Source organism: Symphodus melops, assembly GCF_947650265.1.
Source record: "Symphodus melops genome assembly, chromosome: 4".
NCBI classification, from domain to species: Eukaryota; Metazoa; Chordata; class Actinopteri; order Labriformes; family Labridae; genus Symphodus; species Symphodus melops.
The window spans coordinates 9,076,762-9,094,413 of record NC_136694.1 but is presented as its reverse complement, the minus strand read 5'-3'; the positions used below and the strand labels follow the sequence as shown (position 1 = coordinate 9,094,413).

Sequence of the window (17,652 nt, the reverse complement as noted above, 5' to 3'; positions counted from 1 at the left end):
TTTCTCTCATCTCTGTCAGTGTAACTGATACTTCTGCTCCTCATATGTGACGTTTGTGAAAAACGGGATTACATTGTGCCACGACAAGAACGCAGTGTGTTGGTGTCAAACACAACTCAAACATCCCATGATGCCTGGGGATTTTCTCCAATGTTTGTAAAATACTTTGTAAATCACCCCCAGGAGTCACAACCATTTTGTTAATTGATTGTATTACTTTCACTGAGTGGGGGAAAGCTGCAGGTCAGGTGACCTCAGGGGAGAAACAATGATGGTCACAGACATGGTTAATGCAGCAGATGTTGTGTAGGGAGAAATTCAGTTGTCAAGAACTGTAAAATTAGAACTAAAAGAAATAAACAAGAAATTTTAAAACAGCATACAATATTTTAAAGTTGCACTAGGCTGGACAAAAATGTTCTTCCATTTTTCAGAAAATATAATCTCTTCGGGATGAGAAAAATGCATTAGTTTTTTTGTCTTTCAGTTGAGAATGGATAAATCCAGCGGAAGAAACTGAACGCAGTTATTGGCACCACAGTGGCACTGTTTTCTTTGGAGTCCGCCTGTCTCTTTGCTCTGTAACACATTAGCACTGTTTGCAGGCAGCAGCTCTGCAGGAGGTTGGTTACTGTATCCTCCCGAGTAGTCAAACATCAGTTCCTCTTGTGCCTCAATGTTCCGAGCTGCAAACAGAGCCAGTCTAGGTACCATGGAGTGCACACGGACCGGCTGCATGAAAAGGTTGGGCTGGCAGGAGTGGTTGAGAAAGCGACCAACATTCCCAACAGTTGCTGGGTCCACAAACGTCTCACTGATGGATCCCGTACCAGCATGCTCCCTCACTGCAATGATGTAGTTGTTTTCTTCAGACTTCTGAGCAAGCTGTCTCCGTCTGGCCTCTTCAAAGCTTATCACCTCTCCTGCATACTCACACACAAACGTCCCTTTTGGGATTGCCTCAAGTGTCTGTACCCCCCAGCCCATGTTTTTAGTGCAGTAAACCTCCAACCTCAGCCTTAACCCCATCTGAACCACCCGGTTGGAGCATGCATCACTGCAGGTACAAAGGGCGTTACACTCAAACACTGGTGAGCAGTAACCAGAGTCTGTGCTGCTTAGGTTCAGCAGTGTGCAGGTAGCGCCATATGCTGCTCCATGTGTGTGCAGGCAGGAGCAGCTCTCAGGAACACAGAAGTGGGAAAGACAGGAGCATCCTGGAAGGGAGACTTCACTGGGGTCCAAAGTGCATCCTGGTCCCTGAACATTATCTGGGGAATACTGGAAAAGAAAAAAGAAAAAAAACTTGTGATATCCAAATGGCTTATATTATTGCTATTCTTACATTTACAGCTATAGTTTCTTTTCAAAGTGATGTTTGGCTGCGTGTTTTGAGCAAGATCCACTGAAATGCTGTGACCTAAATATAAATATAAATTGAGGCCTGGTGGGCTGTCAAGCTAGCAGTATTGGGCTCTTTTATGATAGGCTGATCAGCTAATGAAGAGTGAATACAGTTACACAGTACACAATCTTACACTATCGATATGCTAATATAACGACACTGACATGCAAACAAAGTTTCATCACATTCAGCAATCATGACTTAGAATCACTGATAATTAGCTTTAAAAAACAAATAGGTTTTATTATATCACAGCCAGTGCTTTCACAGCATCATGAGCAAAAATAAATATCAGTAGATACTGAAGTGATGGATTTCAACAGAAGTACATGTTTTAATCCCTGTGCTGAAGTCAGTTTGTAATGTGGCTGTAAACTGTAATGATTTGCTGCCATCTGCTGTTCAAACAAGGTTTTTCATTTTATAACTTCAGAAACCAACAATATGAAGGCAAATTGTGGTAGGGCATTACTGACAAAAAAAATAAAAATAAATCATAACAAGGAGATGGTAAACGAAAACTGACAACGTTGCCAATGTCACATTTTATCCCTAATGCCAGAGGAATATAGAAGCAGGTTTGGATGTGTTAAGTCTCCTGCCTGACTCACTGATCCTTACATGACATATGAACATATTAAGTTTCATTTTGCCTCATGTGTAAAATGTGCTGTATGTGCATGTATACCTCTCCTGGCCTAAATTTTGCAAATGACATTTTTCCACCCAAACAAAGGCCTGGCGTTTTTAGGAGGCCTTTACTCAGTGACTATGGGTAAAGGCCTGGAATATGCTATTTCAGGGGGTAAAATCTGGTTTATAGAACCACTACGTTCAGTAGATCTAGGCTTATGAGTGTGACACAGGTCAGTGTCACCACTAATTTTTTTTTCTGTTTTAAATCTCAGCTTGTGCAAAAACTAAACCACCTAGGGCAAAACCAATGTTAGTTTTGAGATCCTTACAAAAATTTAGATAGGTATTTTTATTTTCAGCACTACAAAGCACATAGCCACTGAGTAAATGACTCCCAAAAATGCCTTTGTATAAGAGCCATTCCTGAGGCTATTGTTTGGGGGAGAAATGGGAGTACTGTATCTCAGGAACTATACCACAGAGCTAAACTTTTTGCACATGTTCATTGTGGACAAGTCCCAACTTGCATACCAAATTTCATTAAAATCTGAGATGGTGAGGTGGGAAGCATTGGACCACTTGGCATGGAATGACCCTGTACCCAAATGAACTATAGGCAAGGAAGCTTATCCATTTCCCTTGTCCACATATGACAGTAAAAGCAGTATACATCTACTTAAGATGACATCTGCTTCATTAAAACTAACAGCAAGTATGACTGTAGACTTCTTTTTGAATTATAAATCATCTTCATCCCAACTACTTAAATTATGTTGGGTTTTTTGGCGACATGTCCACTTTAAGTGAGGGATCTCATTGCAAGCACAGCCTTTAAGTTCAGTTTGTAAACCAGGGGTTTGTTTCTAAATCCAACTTTAGTAAATGCACCTTTTTCCCACTGTTCTTACATCTGGCCCATGAAACAAGAGTAGAGTAGTAATGTTTCAGAGTATTGATAAGCACTGGCTTATTGCAATTTCACACGTGTACAGTAGCTTAATACAGTGTGCTAAATCTAAGCAATGTGACCCTAGGAGCTCTCAGTAGGTTGTATTTTCTAATTATAAAATGTTATACCGACAGAACACTTTTATATTTTATTTACTAGAGCTAAACAACTTCCGCTGAACAGATGACATGATAGAGCTAAAATATCGAGAAAGTTACAAGGCGAATAAAAACAGATCACCAAAGTCTAGCATAGAAGAAGTAATCCGTGTTTACAATGTGTGGATAGATAAAGACACCTGTCGGCTACAAACAGAAACAACAACTACATTACCACAAATTGTGGACGTGCCCGAGTGTCTGAAATTCCCCTGATAGAAACAGGAACATCCTCGAGTCCGTTGCTCAGATCCAAACAGTTAATGTCCAGACTCATGACATGACACAGTAACTACGGCTGTCCACTCGGCAGACCAGCTGGGACAGATGAGCTGGGATTTGAAAAAGTGAAACCCAGAAGCTTCCGGTGTTTTTTCACAGACGGGCTCCCTCTAACGGCATGTCGTGTGATTGCTCAATTTTACAGGATTTAAAATGATTTTAAATTGATTGACCATGTGAGGTCAAAGTAAACAGGAGCAGAATCATGACAAATCTACGGCACTAAACACGCGATATAAAGTAGCCTATTTGAAATTCTCCCGGTCTCTCTTTCATTGCGTTGGTAGTAAAGTAAAGCACGTTCTTTTCAATCTTATTTACTGTAATGTGGAGGTTATTATCCTTTGCTCTCGACAGAAATCGTGAGCGCACAATATTAAAGCATATATTTATATAAACATATATCTAGCCGAGTTGATCAAATCTGTAGAAATTCCAGCAGAGGGCGTTCATGACAAACAGAAAACATTTTACTAAACGAATAACAAAAGAGACGCTTATGCTTATGTTTACTTTGGTTTAGTGTTGAATTTACTCTCATCATATGTTGATTGCTGTGTTAAATTAATTCAATATGGTCTTCATTGACAAATTGCAAAAGGTTCTCTAAAAGTTAAAGAAAAGAAGAATAGGGAAGGAAATAATCATTATTACGATCATTTTGGATTGGTGTTAAGATCACGATTATTAAACTTCACTACTGATTAATTTTATTTTATATCTTTTATAACATCACTTGAATTAATTGATCCTAAACATGTTTAACACCTAAACATTGAGAACACTTAATTACATTAAAATAGATCAGTTAAAATGTAAAAATAAGACTGTATAATAATATGAACACTGCCAACTGTTAGGACGTAGGTGAACAAGAATTATGATTCAAATATGCTATGCTTAGTGTAGCCCTGATAAGCTTTTAATATTGACTAATAAGCAGCCAGTAAGCTACTATTTAGCACGCTAATAAGCAACAAGTGAATGATAAATGTTGTGACCTTAAAGTGTTACTATGATTTATTTGAAAGATTTCATGTCAATTTTAGTCATTACCCTCGAAAAGAATACATGGGTGTGTGTTTCATATTGCAATTTAATGAAACTTTTCCAAAGTATGAAAAGTATCATGTATATCAAGTATCAGTATAAAATGAAAAGTATCATGTATATCAAGTATCAGTATAAAATGAAAAGTATCATGTATATCAAGTATCAGTATAAAATGAAAAGTATCATGTATATCAAGTATCAGTATAAAATGAAAAGTATCATGACTTAAAATTGTTGAGCAGTCCTTACTCAAGATGATGTCTGCTGTTGGAGGTCTTTAGTGGGGTTGTTGTCAGCAATCCTTTGGCTCAAATGAGAACACACATCCCCCAAGAAGCAGAAACTTTGAGGCTGGACTACAATTGGTTGGCGAGTTAATGAACCAAAGGCATGATTGAGTATGTTCTCTGGAGAGATTATCAACAACAGTCTAGTACTCCCTCTGCTGCTGACTGACTTGGCCTCAAATTGGTCGCGATGCGTCTCCTAGTTTGTAATGAAAGCTGTCTTATGGCTTGGTAAACACACCCTTGTCTTGTCAGACAGTAGAGAACAAAGGGACATTTTAAAGGTTTTCCTTATCTGCTTTGGCAGCTTCAGTGGGCATGATTGTAATGAGTTGGCCCAAGTGGTTTCAAGGGAGCTTTTTCTCACAGCCCCACTAAATTTGTCAAAGGCTATCACAGTAAGTTAGTAAAACAAGCAGTGATGCATAGTTCCTCAATGTTTTTGAAGCCCTGTTAAGTCAAGTATTGTATTTGGTAGTGATTATGAAAGAAAAGAGGTCAGAAAGAATAAAAAAACAACAACAACAACCTTTGCCCATTTTCACACACCATGTAGCAGTTGTCCGACAAGACTTAAGGATGCCCTCCTCTCATGCAAGGCAAGTGCAGTAACAGTGTGACTACACTGGTGCAATAAGATCTTGTGTAAGACTTAAGCAAGGAGTCAAGGCAGCTCATCAGCCTCCTGAGGCAAGCAACACATTTAGCTCACTCTGAGTTTGAAGATTGAATTAAGTTTGGTTGAAATTTACAGACAAGTCATCCCCGACTGCAGGTCAAACTCCTAAAACATTCTTTATTTTTCACTCTTATCTCTGAAGATTACTAATGTGCTGATGTTTGTCAGTCTCGTCTGTGTTTCTGTTGTGATCTCTTGCATCTTTTTGTGACCGGATTTGCATGCTTTTTGCAATGTTGTGAAGCTGTCTTTGAGAATTGTTTTAGGTTGAAGTTGAAGGTATCAAATGAATGCATATCCAAAACAATATTCTCAAAGCCACAACATGAATACAAAAAGACAAAACTCCAGTGCAAAATGCCACAACAGAAATAAAAATGTGTGATGACATTTTGCATTTTTGTTGTTGCTTTTGTATTTGTGTTGTTGTGCTTGCCTTTGCTGTGGCGTGATGATATAAATGATTGTTGTGGCTTTTTGCAAAGTGTTTTGGATGTGCATTCGTCTGACTACACCTGACCACAGTAAAATCATGAGCAATACAAATTGCATTAGTAACAGTGGTTCATGCCATCTAGGACAGTTATATCCTAAGAAAATGGTGAACTCCAAAGCTTATTATAACAATGGCCTGCCCAAACAGTCTCTCTCACACACTCTCTTTCTCTCTCTCAAGCTCAATTGTGTCAAAATGGTCAAAACGTGATGCATAGATTCAATCCATTTTTCTGGTTATTGTTAATGTAACATGAGAAACAAAGCATGTGCATTGTTATGTTGCTTCTTTTTAAATACAAACACAATTGAGAACGCAATTAAGACAGCATTTTGAAATGTTTGATGACTATAGGCTGTCAATAAATGTAAATTGTTTGGCTTCACCTTCATGTGAAAGTGGAGTGCAATCTATAAAATTGGTTCAGTATTGTATTTTGATTTCTGTACATAACTCTTCTCACTAGGTATACCTGTTTAAAAACAACACAACTGTAACAGTAGGAGCTGTGTCTAAGGAGATTGAAATGAATTTCAAGCTCATGTTTCAGCAGTAAGACTTCATTCACACTTGGTCTGCTGCAGGCAAAAACAAAGCTCTGTAATTAGGCCTTGAGAGAAAACAACAGAACAATCGCTCCAACAATTCATTATGCGTTCAACACATAATTAACAACTGCTGATTCAGCTAACTGCAGTATTTTTTACATACTTTAATAGGGATTTTTTCTCAACATTGTCTTATTATTCAGGAAGTTGAAAACCGATAGTGTCCCAGAGGAACGAACAAAGGTTTTGTGAAGTATGTGAAATAAGAGAATTAATTAAAAAAAAATTGTATTGTCCTTTTTTCATGATTAGTTAAGAACATTCCTGATTAATGACATGAACGCTCAATATCCTGAAATGCTTTAGAGCACTGATGATGACAGAATGGAACGGTTGTTTGATTTCAGTGTTTATATGCTGGCAACCAAAGCCTGGAAGAAATATCTTATTTTTTATTTCATTAGTAATATTATTATTAACCCTCTACTTTTGGTCTTTGGTCTCTTTGTGTTAATAATTTCTTGTACGCCAAAATGTATTGTTTATATGCTGCTGTTTCTTATTTTTTCCATTGGTCCTAACAGCCTGAATGAAAATGGCCTGCACTTATTCCTCTTTGTATGGAACAAGTACCTTTATTGTGAGTGTCCGTTATATGCCTTAAGCAAAGAGCATGAATTAACAAAGACCACATTTATGATACCCCTGACTCGTGACTGGGTCTTCAGGGTGGGTGACAAGTTAACTTAGTCGAAGAAATGTAGAATTGGCTTCATACTACAACCTTCTCTGACAGAAATAAGATCTGTGCAAATATGTGTTGATGATTTTCTTTCACATACTCCATTTATTTTGTCATCAGCTACTGTTTTAAATATTGAATTTGAGAATCTCTGAAGAAAAGAAGGTGGGGAGCGATCTGTGCCATTTTACCTTACTTTCAGTGGAAAGATGGAACTCTTCGACCTTCACACCTTCAAATGTGGACAGGATTTTGTAGTGTTTCCCCACCTACAGGTTGTTGACCTTGTCAGTGATATTTCAGGCTCGAGGGACTTCTTTCACTTCGCTGCAAATACGGGCTTGTGGATGGAGGGGGGAGGTTGTCATGGAAACATTCCACTGAGATGGGACATGGTGCAGGCTCCAGGAAATCATTTGAAAAGCTTTCATTGATAGCTGTCCAGTGAGCAGATTTCAGATCTGTCAGGCTACCCTCTGAGGTTACTTAAAGGTTCCTTCATTCTGTGTACACAAAAGGACATTTTTTTAAAAAGCAGTTACAATATGCAGGTTGACAAATGTCACTTGTTCATCACTAAGCAAAATACACCAGTCCCCTGATAGCCCATGGCATTAACAGACTCTTAGTTGTGTCTCTTAATAACTGTATGAAATAAAGCTGTGGCGTGCAAGACAGTTTCCAAATCTGCATAACTTTAAGGTAAATGCATTAAAAGTAATTAGTTACTGACACTGGTCTTACACTGGAGTAAGTGACACTTAATTTTCACCCCCCTTTCACTTATATTCAATTCTATCATGGAGAAATAAATCACATTATAATGTAGATTTAAAGACTTTTTCCAATATTCATAATTTGATGCCTCAATTTCTTCTACAGCTTCAGCTTATGCAGTGGTGCTCAGTTGAGTTATTTGTCTTTCAACCCAAAGGTTGGGGGTTTGATCCCCAACTTCTGCGGCAACTTGTCCTTTGTGTCCTCAGGCAAGATACTTAACCCTGAATTGCTCCTGCTGCGTTGTCTGTAGCATACAAGAATGTGTGTGAATGCGATTACTTAGGTCTGACGGACACTTTACAAAGCCAACTCTGCCATCAGTGTGAGAATGTGTAGATGTGACCTGCGGTGTAAAAGTGCTTCTTTGCAGTCAGAAGATTAGAAAAGCACTATCCAAGCTCAAGTCCATTTGCCATTTAAAATGTTAGCCCCACACAAGGATTTCATAAAGAAACGCAAAAATTATAAAAGAGAAAACTCTTATTTTTTAATGATTGAACCATCTATCGTAACATTCTTGTGTGAAGCTGTTATTAAATTTGTGTCATATTGCTAATCCACAATGAACTGATTAAAGGCAGAAACTGCATAAAGAGAGCAGCTAAACAGAAATGGTTTGATTGCACCAAAAAGCCCAGAGTTGTCCTCATAAAGTGACAGGACTTCTGGGCTCCCAGTGGAGATTCACTTAAAGGCAAACCTATGAGATAAAGATGTGCACTGTCGGTGGAGTTATGAACCTGGCAAACTGTGCTGGCAGTATAACTTAACAGATGACACGTATTTACACACAGAGAGATGATTGCTGTTTTATCATGTTATGCTAGCAGAGAGGAAGAAAATGGACTCATATTGCTATAGCAAATTTAAAATGATACAATGATGATGAACTGCAGTCTCAAATGTGATCAGATGTCCTTACATCAAAAAGTGCAATATAAAATACAAGAACATTTTGGTTGAATATAAAATGTTGGATTAGTGACAAACAATTGTGTCATCTGTATTTGCTGTCACTATCAATTATCTACATCCCCCCATTCATTCAGTTGCATTATCCTCCGTGTGTGGTTTTATTCATAAAAATAAAGATATGGAGATGCAGATTTGTGTTGACAAAAATGTAATAATATATCCACCATCTCTGTTTCTGATGTAATGGTATAGTCCAAGGCATATTGTGCAGTAAGTAATTTTAATGATTCTCTGATAACTGCTTTTCAGGGGCAAACACTGCAATCTGCAGCTTGCCTTTACTCTCAACACTATTGTAGCTATTATTTTATTATTTATTTATTTTGTAAAATTCCCCTGCACAACAGTCATGCTCTTTAAAGTTTACCTCCAACTTGCAAATACATTAAATGTATGAAAACAATACAAATCTTTGTAATTTTGATAGTAATGGCTCTTGGTGTCAAAATTGTGTAAAAAATAAGAGGAAGTAAGATTTTATTAAATTTGCTGCTTGAAACAACATGTTGAAGTGGTTAAACCATAACAAAAGCAGTGATTGTATACATATCGTAGCAAAATAAGAAAAGAAAAATGTCATGAAATTTCAAAAGCTTTACATCTACTTACCTAGTTCATAACATTCATATTCTATTGCTGGTTTACAATAGCTGCTCTGCAAACTTTAAGTCTACATCAAACATAGTGGTATTCCATGTACAAAACTTAATTTAATAATAGTTGATACAACATTACAGAGGGATAGCTAACATTATTCAGTAGACAGCATATCAAGTCTAAACATACTTTGTTTAGCTTATAATTGTGTTGATAGACAAATTTGTATATATATTTCAGTGCACAACAGTCAACAGTAAAACTGTCTCACGAGAGAAAAAGATTGCAGTAGCTAACAGTTCTGCCAAAATGTGAAAAAAGGTTTAATTTTGCATCTTTGTCCATTCTTGTATGCTACATCAGTGACAATGCTCATGCTGTGTTAATCACAACAAGTACTAAAGATAAAGCACAGTGAATACTACTGTAATTCAAGAAAGCTTTACAAAGTTGCTGTTTCGAAATGGAGGTTAAAAAAAGTTGAATGTAAACCAAAGATCTATAAATCTCAGTTTGTATCTGAATTTAAAGAATCAAGAAAGACAAAATAACTCTGTTCACTTTTACACAAAGAAGCATTGATGTATATTTGTGCTCCTGAAAGAAACTAGTCTCTCCGTCTTCCTCTGGATTGTAGCTCTCACCACATGTAATAGCTGCGTGTAGTGTCCACCTGACTGGGTTTGGTCTCAGATGAGCCCTCTTTCTCCTTTTCAGAGTCAGCCTCCCACAAATTGATAAGAGGGGGGTACAACTCATTTAAGGGTATTGATGAAGTTTTCTGCATGTACTTTTTCAGAGAATGGTGATAGTTTTTTCTCTTCCACCTCTTAGCAATGTACACTCCCAGACACGCCAGACTTATGATTGCAAACATTGTTGCCATGACTGCTGCGAGAGCAGTGTTGGTCCCTTGGTCAGATATTTCGACAGTGAATGCGGATTGCTTTGTTGTCACGTTCACACATGACTTCTGTGTTTGTTGGTGGATGTTGGAGACTGTGAGGCACACTTCATACTCAGTTGCTGGTTGTAAATGTGTGAGGTTGTACTCATGGACATCCACAGGTACTTTGGCAGTGTAGGTAATATGTGGGTTGTCTATTTTCATGGTGGCAGATGACCACTTAAGGTTAGAGGCCAGTACATTGGAGTTTATTTTCCAAGAAACCAATATAGAGTGAGATTCAGTTTGTTTGATGTAGATCTTCATAAGCTGGGTGCTGTCTAACAGAGTTCCATTCACTCGTATGGCTGTCACTCTTGTATCAGTTCCCTCTGAATTTTGAGCCACACAGGTGTATCTGCCAGAGTCCTTTATTTGGATTTGAGAAATTCTCAATGTCCCTTCATTGCTCAGGCTGTACTTGTCAGACAGGGTGTCCATCATTATCTTGTTCCCCATTGGTGTTACCCAGTAGATTTCTGGCTCAGGCTGGGACACAGCTCTGCAGTCCAAGTCCACTGTCATGCCAATGTCAAGGTTGAGGTGGCTTGGGAAAGTGTCATGAGAAATCATAGGCAGGCACAGGTTTACTAAATGATTCTGCAGAACCTCCCTCACATGCAGACCCCTTACCTCTGAAGGCATAGCACAAAACATGGACAGAGGTTCCATAAAACGGACAGTGGTTTTGTTTGAGCTCATCCACTGGATAACACAGTCACAGCGCAGGGGATTGCTATGAATGCTTATCTCACGTAAATTTGGGAGAGAGTCCACTGTGGACTTATAGAGGGCATTCAGGGCATTGTTGTTCAGCATTAGACTCTCCAAGGCTGGAATGTCTCGAAAAGCCTGACGGTTGATAAAAGATAATTTAGGGTTGTTCGTGGCCTCAAGCTTTGTGAGTTCCGGAAGGTTGTCCAGTGCATACTTGTCTATAGAAACCAGCTCTCCCATATTATTTATTCCAAGTTCCTTCAGTCTTAGCATGTTCTTGAAATCCCCTTCTTGAATCTTGTGAACTGGATTTTTGTTTAAATCCAAGAATTTCAGGTTTGGTAGTTTCTGGAGGGCTCTCTGAGGAACTTGCACCAGCTTATTGTCATAAAAAGAAAGGCTCTCAAGATTGTCAAGTCCTATAAAGGCATTTCCAGGGATGTCCGTCAAATCCATCCCAGCCAAAACCAGGCTTCTGAGGTTGCCTAGCGGTTTGAAATTAAAGTCCAAAATTCCAACAACAGGGTTCTCTCCGATCATGAGAATTTCAAGATTGGGTGTAGGTTCAAACCACTGGCTGCTTATGGCCTTCAGTTTGTTAGAATTAAGATGAAGCCTGAGCAGGTTGTGGAGCCCAGAGAAGGCATTGGCGGAGATGGTGTTTATCTGATTGTGGTTTATGTAAAGCTCCTGCAGGTTGCTTAGGTCCTGCAAACAGTAATCAGGCATTTCTGTTACTTGGTTCTCCTCAAGATGAAGCGTGGTGAGCTGGGTCATATTGGAAAGGCCAACATCTCGAATGCTACTGAAGTTGTTCTGTGACAAGTCCAGCTCCGTCAGGTTGAAGAGCTGTTCCAGCTCCTCACTGGTTCTGGCAATGTAGTTACTCTGTAGGAGGAGAACCTGAGTTTCACTTGAGAGGTTCCCCGGGATGCGAGTCAAGCGAAGGTCATTACAATCCACTGTTATGGCTTCTCTGTAAGTAGACTGTGGAGTAAACCATGGTCGGATCTCACAAACACACAGCTGGGGACAATCATTGCTCTGGACAAAGGATAGTCCCACAGATAACAGTATCAGGCCAGCAAACACCTGGCCGAGAAGAAAGCGGTCTAATCTCCATCTAGCCATTCTGAGAGGGGACAGGAGGAGGGGCAGAGGACCTTGGGAGTGAGTGTGTTACAGTCATCAACCAGCTTTCCAAAGAAAAGGCCTTTCAGTCCACCGAAATGGTTAAAAGTTGAAGCATACGGTTTTAAACAAGATCTTGAAGCCTCAGTGTTCTGTAAGAAAAAAAGAAAAGACAAACATATTTAATTAGAAAACATGTCTACCCAACATAATAAAGAGGATAAACAATTGTCAATAATGTGTTAGTGTTATTCAGTTTTCCAGCTCAAGCATCCTGCAGACTTCAGTCAAGTTTAAGTGCTGGACTTTTAGTGAAATATGTCAACAACTTTTCTATGTTCTGGGCATTGACACCATATTGACATTTCAAAGCTCAAATACTTGTACCAAAGCATAAATTCAAAGATCGCTTGGTCTGACTTTGGACTCTGTTATATCACAGTAACTGTTTGTTTACACACTCTTTGATGGTTTCCTTGACATGTTCCAAACAGACTGACCAAGAACAACTGCTGATATACTCCTTGTGAGACTTCAAGATATGTGCAGCATCAACAGATTTAAGAACATGCAAGTTCAGCTCATTATAATGAATGCACAAAGCATTTTCTGAACTACTTGAAAACAGATCAAATTCCATTGAAGGCTTTAGTCTATCAAACGCACCCACAAGCACTCTTTCATGAGATTCTTTATGAGAAGATCATTGGACACTTTTAGAATATGCATAGTGTGGACTACCATATAGAAATTGGTGTGGTAGCTGGTGGTAAACTGGCATGCTCGGTGGGGAAAAAAAACAATTTATGTAAAAATCAAGATTCTCATCTTTTAAGATTTTAAATAGAGAATTTTGTTTTACGTCCTGGAAAGTGCTAAAGCTAGCTCTTTAACTCCAAATGGAGCAGCAAGCCTGTCACACAGATGACCGGGGTAGATCATGAAGTGTGCACTAATTCAAAAACTTGAATCAGGAATCCAGAACCATTAGAAAATGTTCATCTTTTACCATTGATTCGTGTGCTTTTAAGAAATAAAAAAATATATTTAGATGTGGTTGACCATATTTGCAGGCTATTGTTCATCAACCTTAGTACAACCCAAAGTCCAATCTTGGTAGTGTAGCCCAAAAGATACCAGCCTCCTCCTCATTTCCATCATCTCCATAATTTAATTGTCCAAAAATGTACAGTATCAAAAAAGTTGTTTCCTTTCCTCCATGAACTAGTGGCACATAATATCATGGTTCTTGGCTGGCTAGCTTGCTTAAGTTGCAAGGTAACGCTAGATTCAAATATAAGTGTTGAAGTAAACACTTCTCACAGTGAGTGTAGAGAAAAATGATCAAATACCTTCGACAGTAAATAGATTGTATTTTCATGCAAGGGTTGTATCCCTATAGCTCCACTTCTTACACAAGATTTACACTTTTAGCTTTCTGCAGCAGGAATTAAAAGATCCCATGACTCAAAATCAGGTGAATTGACTAATTGAGACACATAGACAGTGCAGAGCAGTGTGGCAGCACCATAGCACCACCACAGCCTTCTCCATCACATCGCTTGATGGTCAACACCAGCTTAAGTAGACAGCACTTAAGAGGCTTTCAAACAGGAGGGTGGTATATTCATCTGAATGCAAACTGCCTGGCAACAACACTAAGGAAACATGTGCATGTCTCTGCTCCTCCTACACTTGCTATTCTCTATGGAACAGGGCGGAGCACAAGTGTAGCAGGGACAGCACAGTATCAAGCCTTTAAGCTATAGCACTGTATATTATGACCATTTGTGGTAAGGATTAGTGGCTGGAGATACTGAAGTGGAGATTAGCTAGTAGCAGTGTACTTGATTCTCAGAGGGAAACAGGTCACCTCACACTTGATTTCAACTTCAACTTGGAATCTAAGAAACATGCAGCGTAGAACAGCACGCTTCATCTCTCAATTTCAAAATAATTACCTGAAAGTGCAAAAGTGCAAAAAATTCCAAAGAGTGGTGTGAGATATGGTCATAAAATCCATCAGCTAAATAATGAATAAGTTAAACAAGTTCAGAATCTGTTTTTTGTTTTATCTCTGTTTTTTACGGCTCTAATGTCAAATGCTGCAGGCACGATAAATAACTCATGCATCCTTAACAGAGGTGGCTATTCTTTAATCATAATACTACCAAGACTACGGAAACTTCTCATTAGCTCATTTCCTTTAATACATATTAAAATCGAAATGCATTAACATGAAATTGCTCCTGTATTTTACGTCATAATGATAACATTTCAATTTGACCATTCTGCTGAAAATATTCCCAATTTTAATTTCAGGAATCTGGTCACCTTATTCTAAAGCTGTCTATTACTCAGTGTAAAAATCCGCGTAAACATCCTGTTGTTGAGTTTTACAACTACTGAAAGCTGTAGGGGCCTTTCTGACACATGTTTACGTGCAGGTCCATTGTGGTCAGAGTTCTATAACCACAGGACATGTTTAAACACACAGCAGGCAGAGTAACACTCAATGCAATACAACACAACCTCAAAGACAGGAAACTGAAAACCCCACAGGTTTGAACCCTTTTGAACTGTATGAAGGTATACTTGAAGTAAATACCAACAGCTGCACAAGCATGTTTTTTGGTGGAAGTCTCGGATGGTGAGCATCCTGATGCGAGTTAAAAATACAAAGGGAATTTAGCAGAAAGACCACTAATTACTCGTCATATATTCTTGTCATTTTATCAATGGTACATAGCCAAATGGAAATGGAACTTCAATGACGGGTTGAAGTCAAGTCTTGGTCACACTAATCACTTTAAACCTAAAGGCCGGTTCACACGGCAGGATTTTAAAATTGTCGGCCAATTTCCCAAACTTTAGAGACCACATGGCGATAAATAATCAGAGGTTTTACAGTTTTGGTCGTACAGTGTGTGGTGTGCGGCCACACGGCAACATCAACACACCACACACAAACCGATTTCACTCGCGAACATCCCCCGATCAGACGGGAAATCTCGCAAAACCTCTCGAGATCAAACGTGATTCCAGAGTCAACAAACGGACGAAGAGGATGTAACAGGGATCGTTTGTGCTGATTTTATCTGAAAAACACGTTTTAAAAAGAGGCGTCGGTCACAGAGAGGAGACAACGGGAGCATGAGCTGTACTTGCTACATGATATGGAGGTGAGTAGTTGTTGTTTTGCTCTACGTCACCTCGCTTTCTGATTGGCTATGCGTCACATTCAACAGGCTCGAGCTCGTTTTCTCCTCGGGGGACACCACACATGATGTGAGATCGGGCCAAAACAATCCAACATGTTGAATATCCCCGATTTGAGATCGGAGCGGTCCCGACATTCTTCCGACCAGACGAGAACGGTCTGAACACAGCACACACGGCAGGATGATCTTATAAGATTGTTTTATGATGATCGGGGCGTCCTTAAGATTATCGGAAGGTGAGAATCTGGGCCAAAATCGGCGTAATGATCCTGCCGTGTGAACCAGGCTTTAGTTAAACAGTGCTTTTGGGCATCAACTGGAATTCAATTAATGATTATTTTAACTTTTATGGACCAATTGAAACACAGTTGTATATCTTTATTTTTATTTATTTTTTCTATTAAAAGGTATGGACTCCGCCTTGAATATCAATAAAACCAGAGTATTTTCCTGCATGCCCTAAAAGTTAATGTCTGTCATTTCATTTGAGGGAATGTTGCTTGTGTTATAACAACTTTAAAACTAGGGTGTTTCTGTTGAGTTTTTCGAGATGTGCCTTTTTAAAAATATAGTAGATAGTAAAAAGATAGTACTCTTTGCGGTAAAGTGATAACCATTTACACTATTGAGAAGAAGTACTGCCCAGGTCGCAAAAGTGTTCAGAATGTGAAACTTCTCTGTAATAACCTCTGAAGAGAATTACTCTTTCCCCCAATGCTTTACGTCTACAGTTTCCTTATCCTACGAGACTTATTTATGTTAATATGTGATATGAGATTGAGATATGAGAATATGAGATAAGATTAGAACGCCCTCTGACGAAATCATATATCTGCAAAACTAGATACAGTCCATTTGTAAATCAACCTCAAACCCTTTGAGTTCAAAAATAAATGAAATGAAATTCCTGTCTGCGTCAAACTGAGGACATTTTAGTGAATCTGTAAATCTTGATGCAATAGGATATGAGACTAAAATGGGTAAAGAGGAATGTGATCTAAAGCTGTGCTCTCTCCCATGAAACAGCCCAGAGGGTATTCAACTCTGCTGGCCTAGGGGTGCCTTTGAGAAACCAACAGATAACAAAGGGAAACATGCATCTAATACCGCATGTGAATAAAAGAGTCAACATTCTCTTTACTCATCTTTTCCCACTTGTCTATCTTAACCCTAAAACTAAAACATGTTGCAGCTTCCTAAAATCACGTACACCCTGTTTATGGACAGATTAGACATTAGTTTTCTTTAAGGACAATGAAGGCATTTGGTGTTAGTTATCCTTCAGTTTCCTTCATTGTCATCATTTCTTATGCTCACACCTCAACAATTTCTGCAACAACTCTCCAAGGATTTAATTTAACACTGTAATTCCTCGCAGGAGTCTCAAATAAGCAGAAGTTGAAAAAAAGCCTGTTTTATTTGGAATGTAAAGAAAGCTTTCAACACACAAGGATAAGACACTATTAAGATATGTAGGGTATTTACGTAACACATTTCACTACACATAAATCTCCCAGCAAATATAACTGCATTTTCAGAATTGTACTGGATCTCTATTTAACTGTTAAAAAAAAAAAAGTGATTCACGTAAGGGCATGTTGGAAATAACTGGGCCACAACACGTCATCAACAATACTTGTGGTATTGATTTAACAGCAGCTTGATTGCTCTACCTCTCAAACTAATTCACCTTCAAACAGAAAGTTTATGTTCTGATTGCATGGATGGACGATTTTGAAAAAGGCCGACTGAGCCCTTAATTGATTGTGGGATTTGTTACAGGAAACAAAATACGCCAGAAATTCAAACAGCATCTCAGAGTTTGAGGGGAAAAAAGTTTCTGTAGTTTCTTGTCTGACTTGGTGTTAAACGCCATGGAGGACGACAACCCAGTTGTGTCCCTCTCTGATACGTCCACATATTCCGTGCACCTAGCAGCACACATTTTGTATGTCTCTGCACATCATATAGAAGGCAGGGTGAGCTGGACAGTTACTGTCTGTTGTGTCTGAGACCTAAAGCCCACAAAGGACAAAGGATTAATGCTTCA

The 17,652-nt window shown here is 38.7% G+C and overlaps 2 protein-coding genes across 2 annotated transcripts; both read right to left on the bottom strand.

The window, feature by feature from the left end:
- Positions 1-387: 387 nt before the first annotated feature.
- On the bottom strand, positions 388-3,543 carry setmar (SET domain and mariner transposase fusion gene). The gene is made up of 2 exons (XM_079340535.1): positions 3,324-3,543; positions 388-1,281 (listed from the first exon to the last, which is right to left on the bottom strand). Exons 1-2 carry the CDS (start codon positions 3,423-3,425, stop codon positions 484-486), a joined length of 900 nt encoding a protein of 299 aa, XP_079196661.1. The 5' UTR covers positions 3,426-3,543; the 3' UTR covers positions 388-483.
- A 5,895-nt stretch (positions 3,544-9,438) lies between these two features.
- Positions 9,439-12,520, bottom strand: lrrn1 (leucine rich repeat neuronal 1). Its single transcript, XM_079340483.1, has one exon. The coding sequence runs from the start codon at positions 12,379-12,381 to the stop codon at positions 10,228-10,230; it is 2,154 nt and encodes a 717-aa protein (XP_079196609.1). The 5' UTR covers positions 12,382-12,520; the 3' UTR covers positions 9,439-10,227.
- Positions 12,521-17,652: the final 5,132 nt, after the last annotated feature.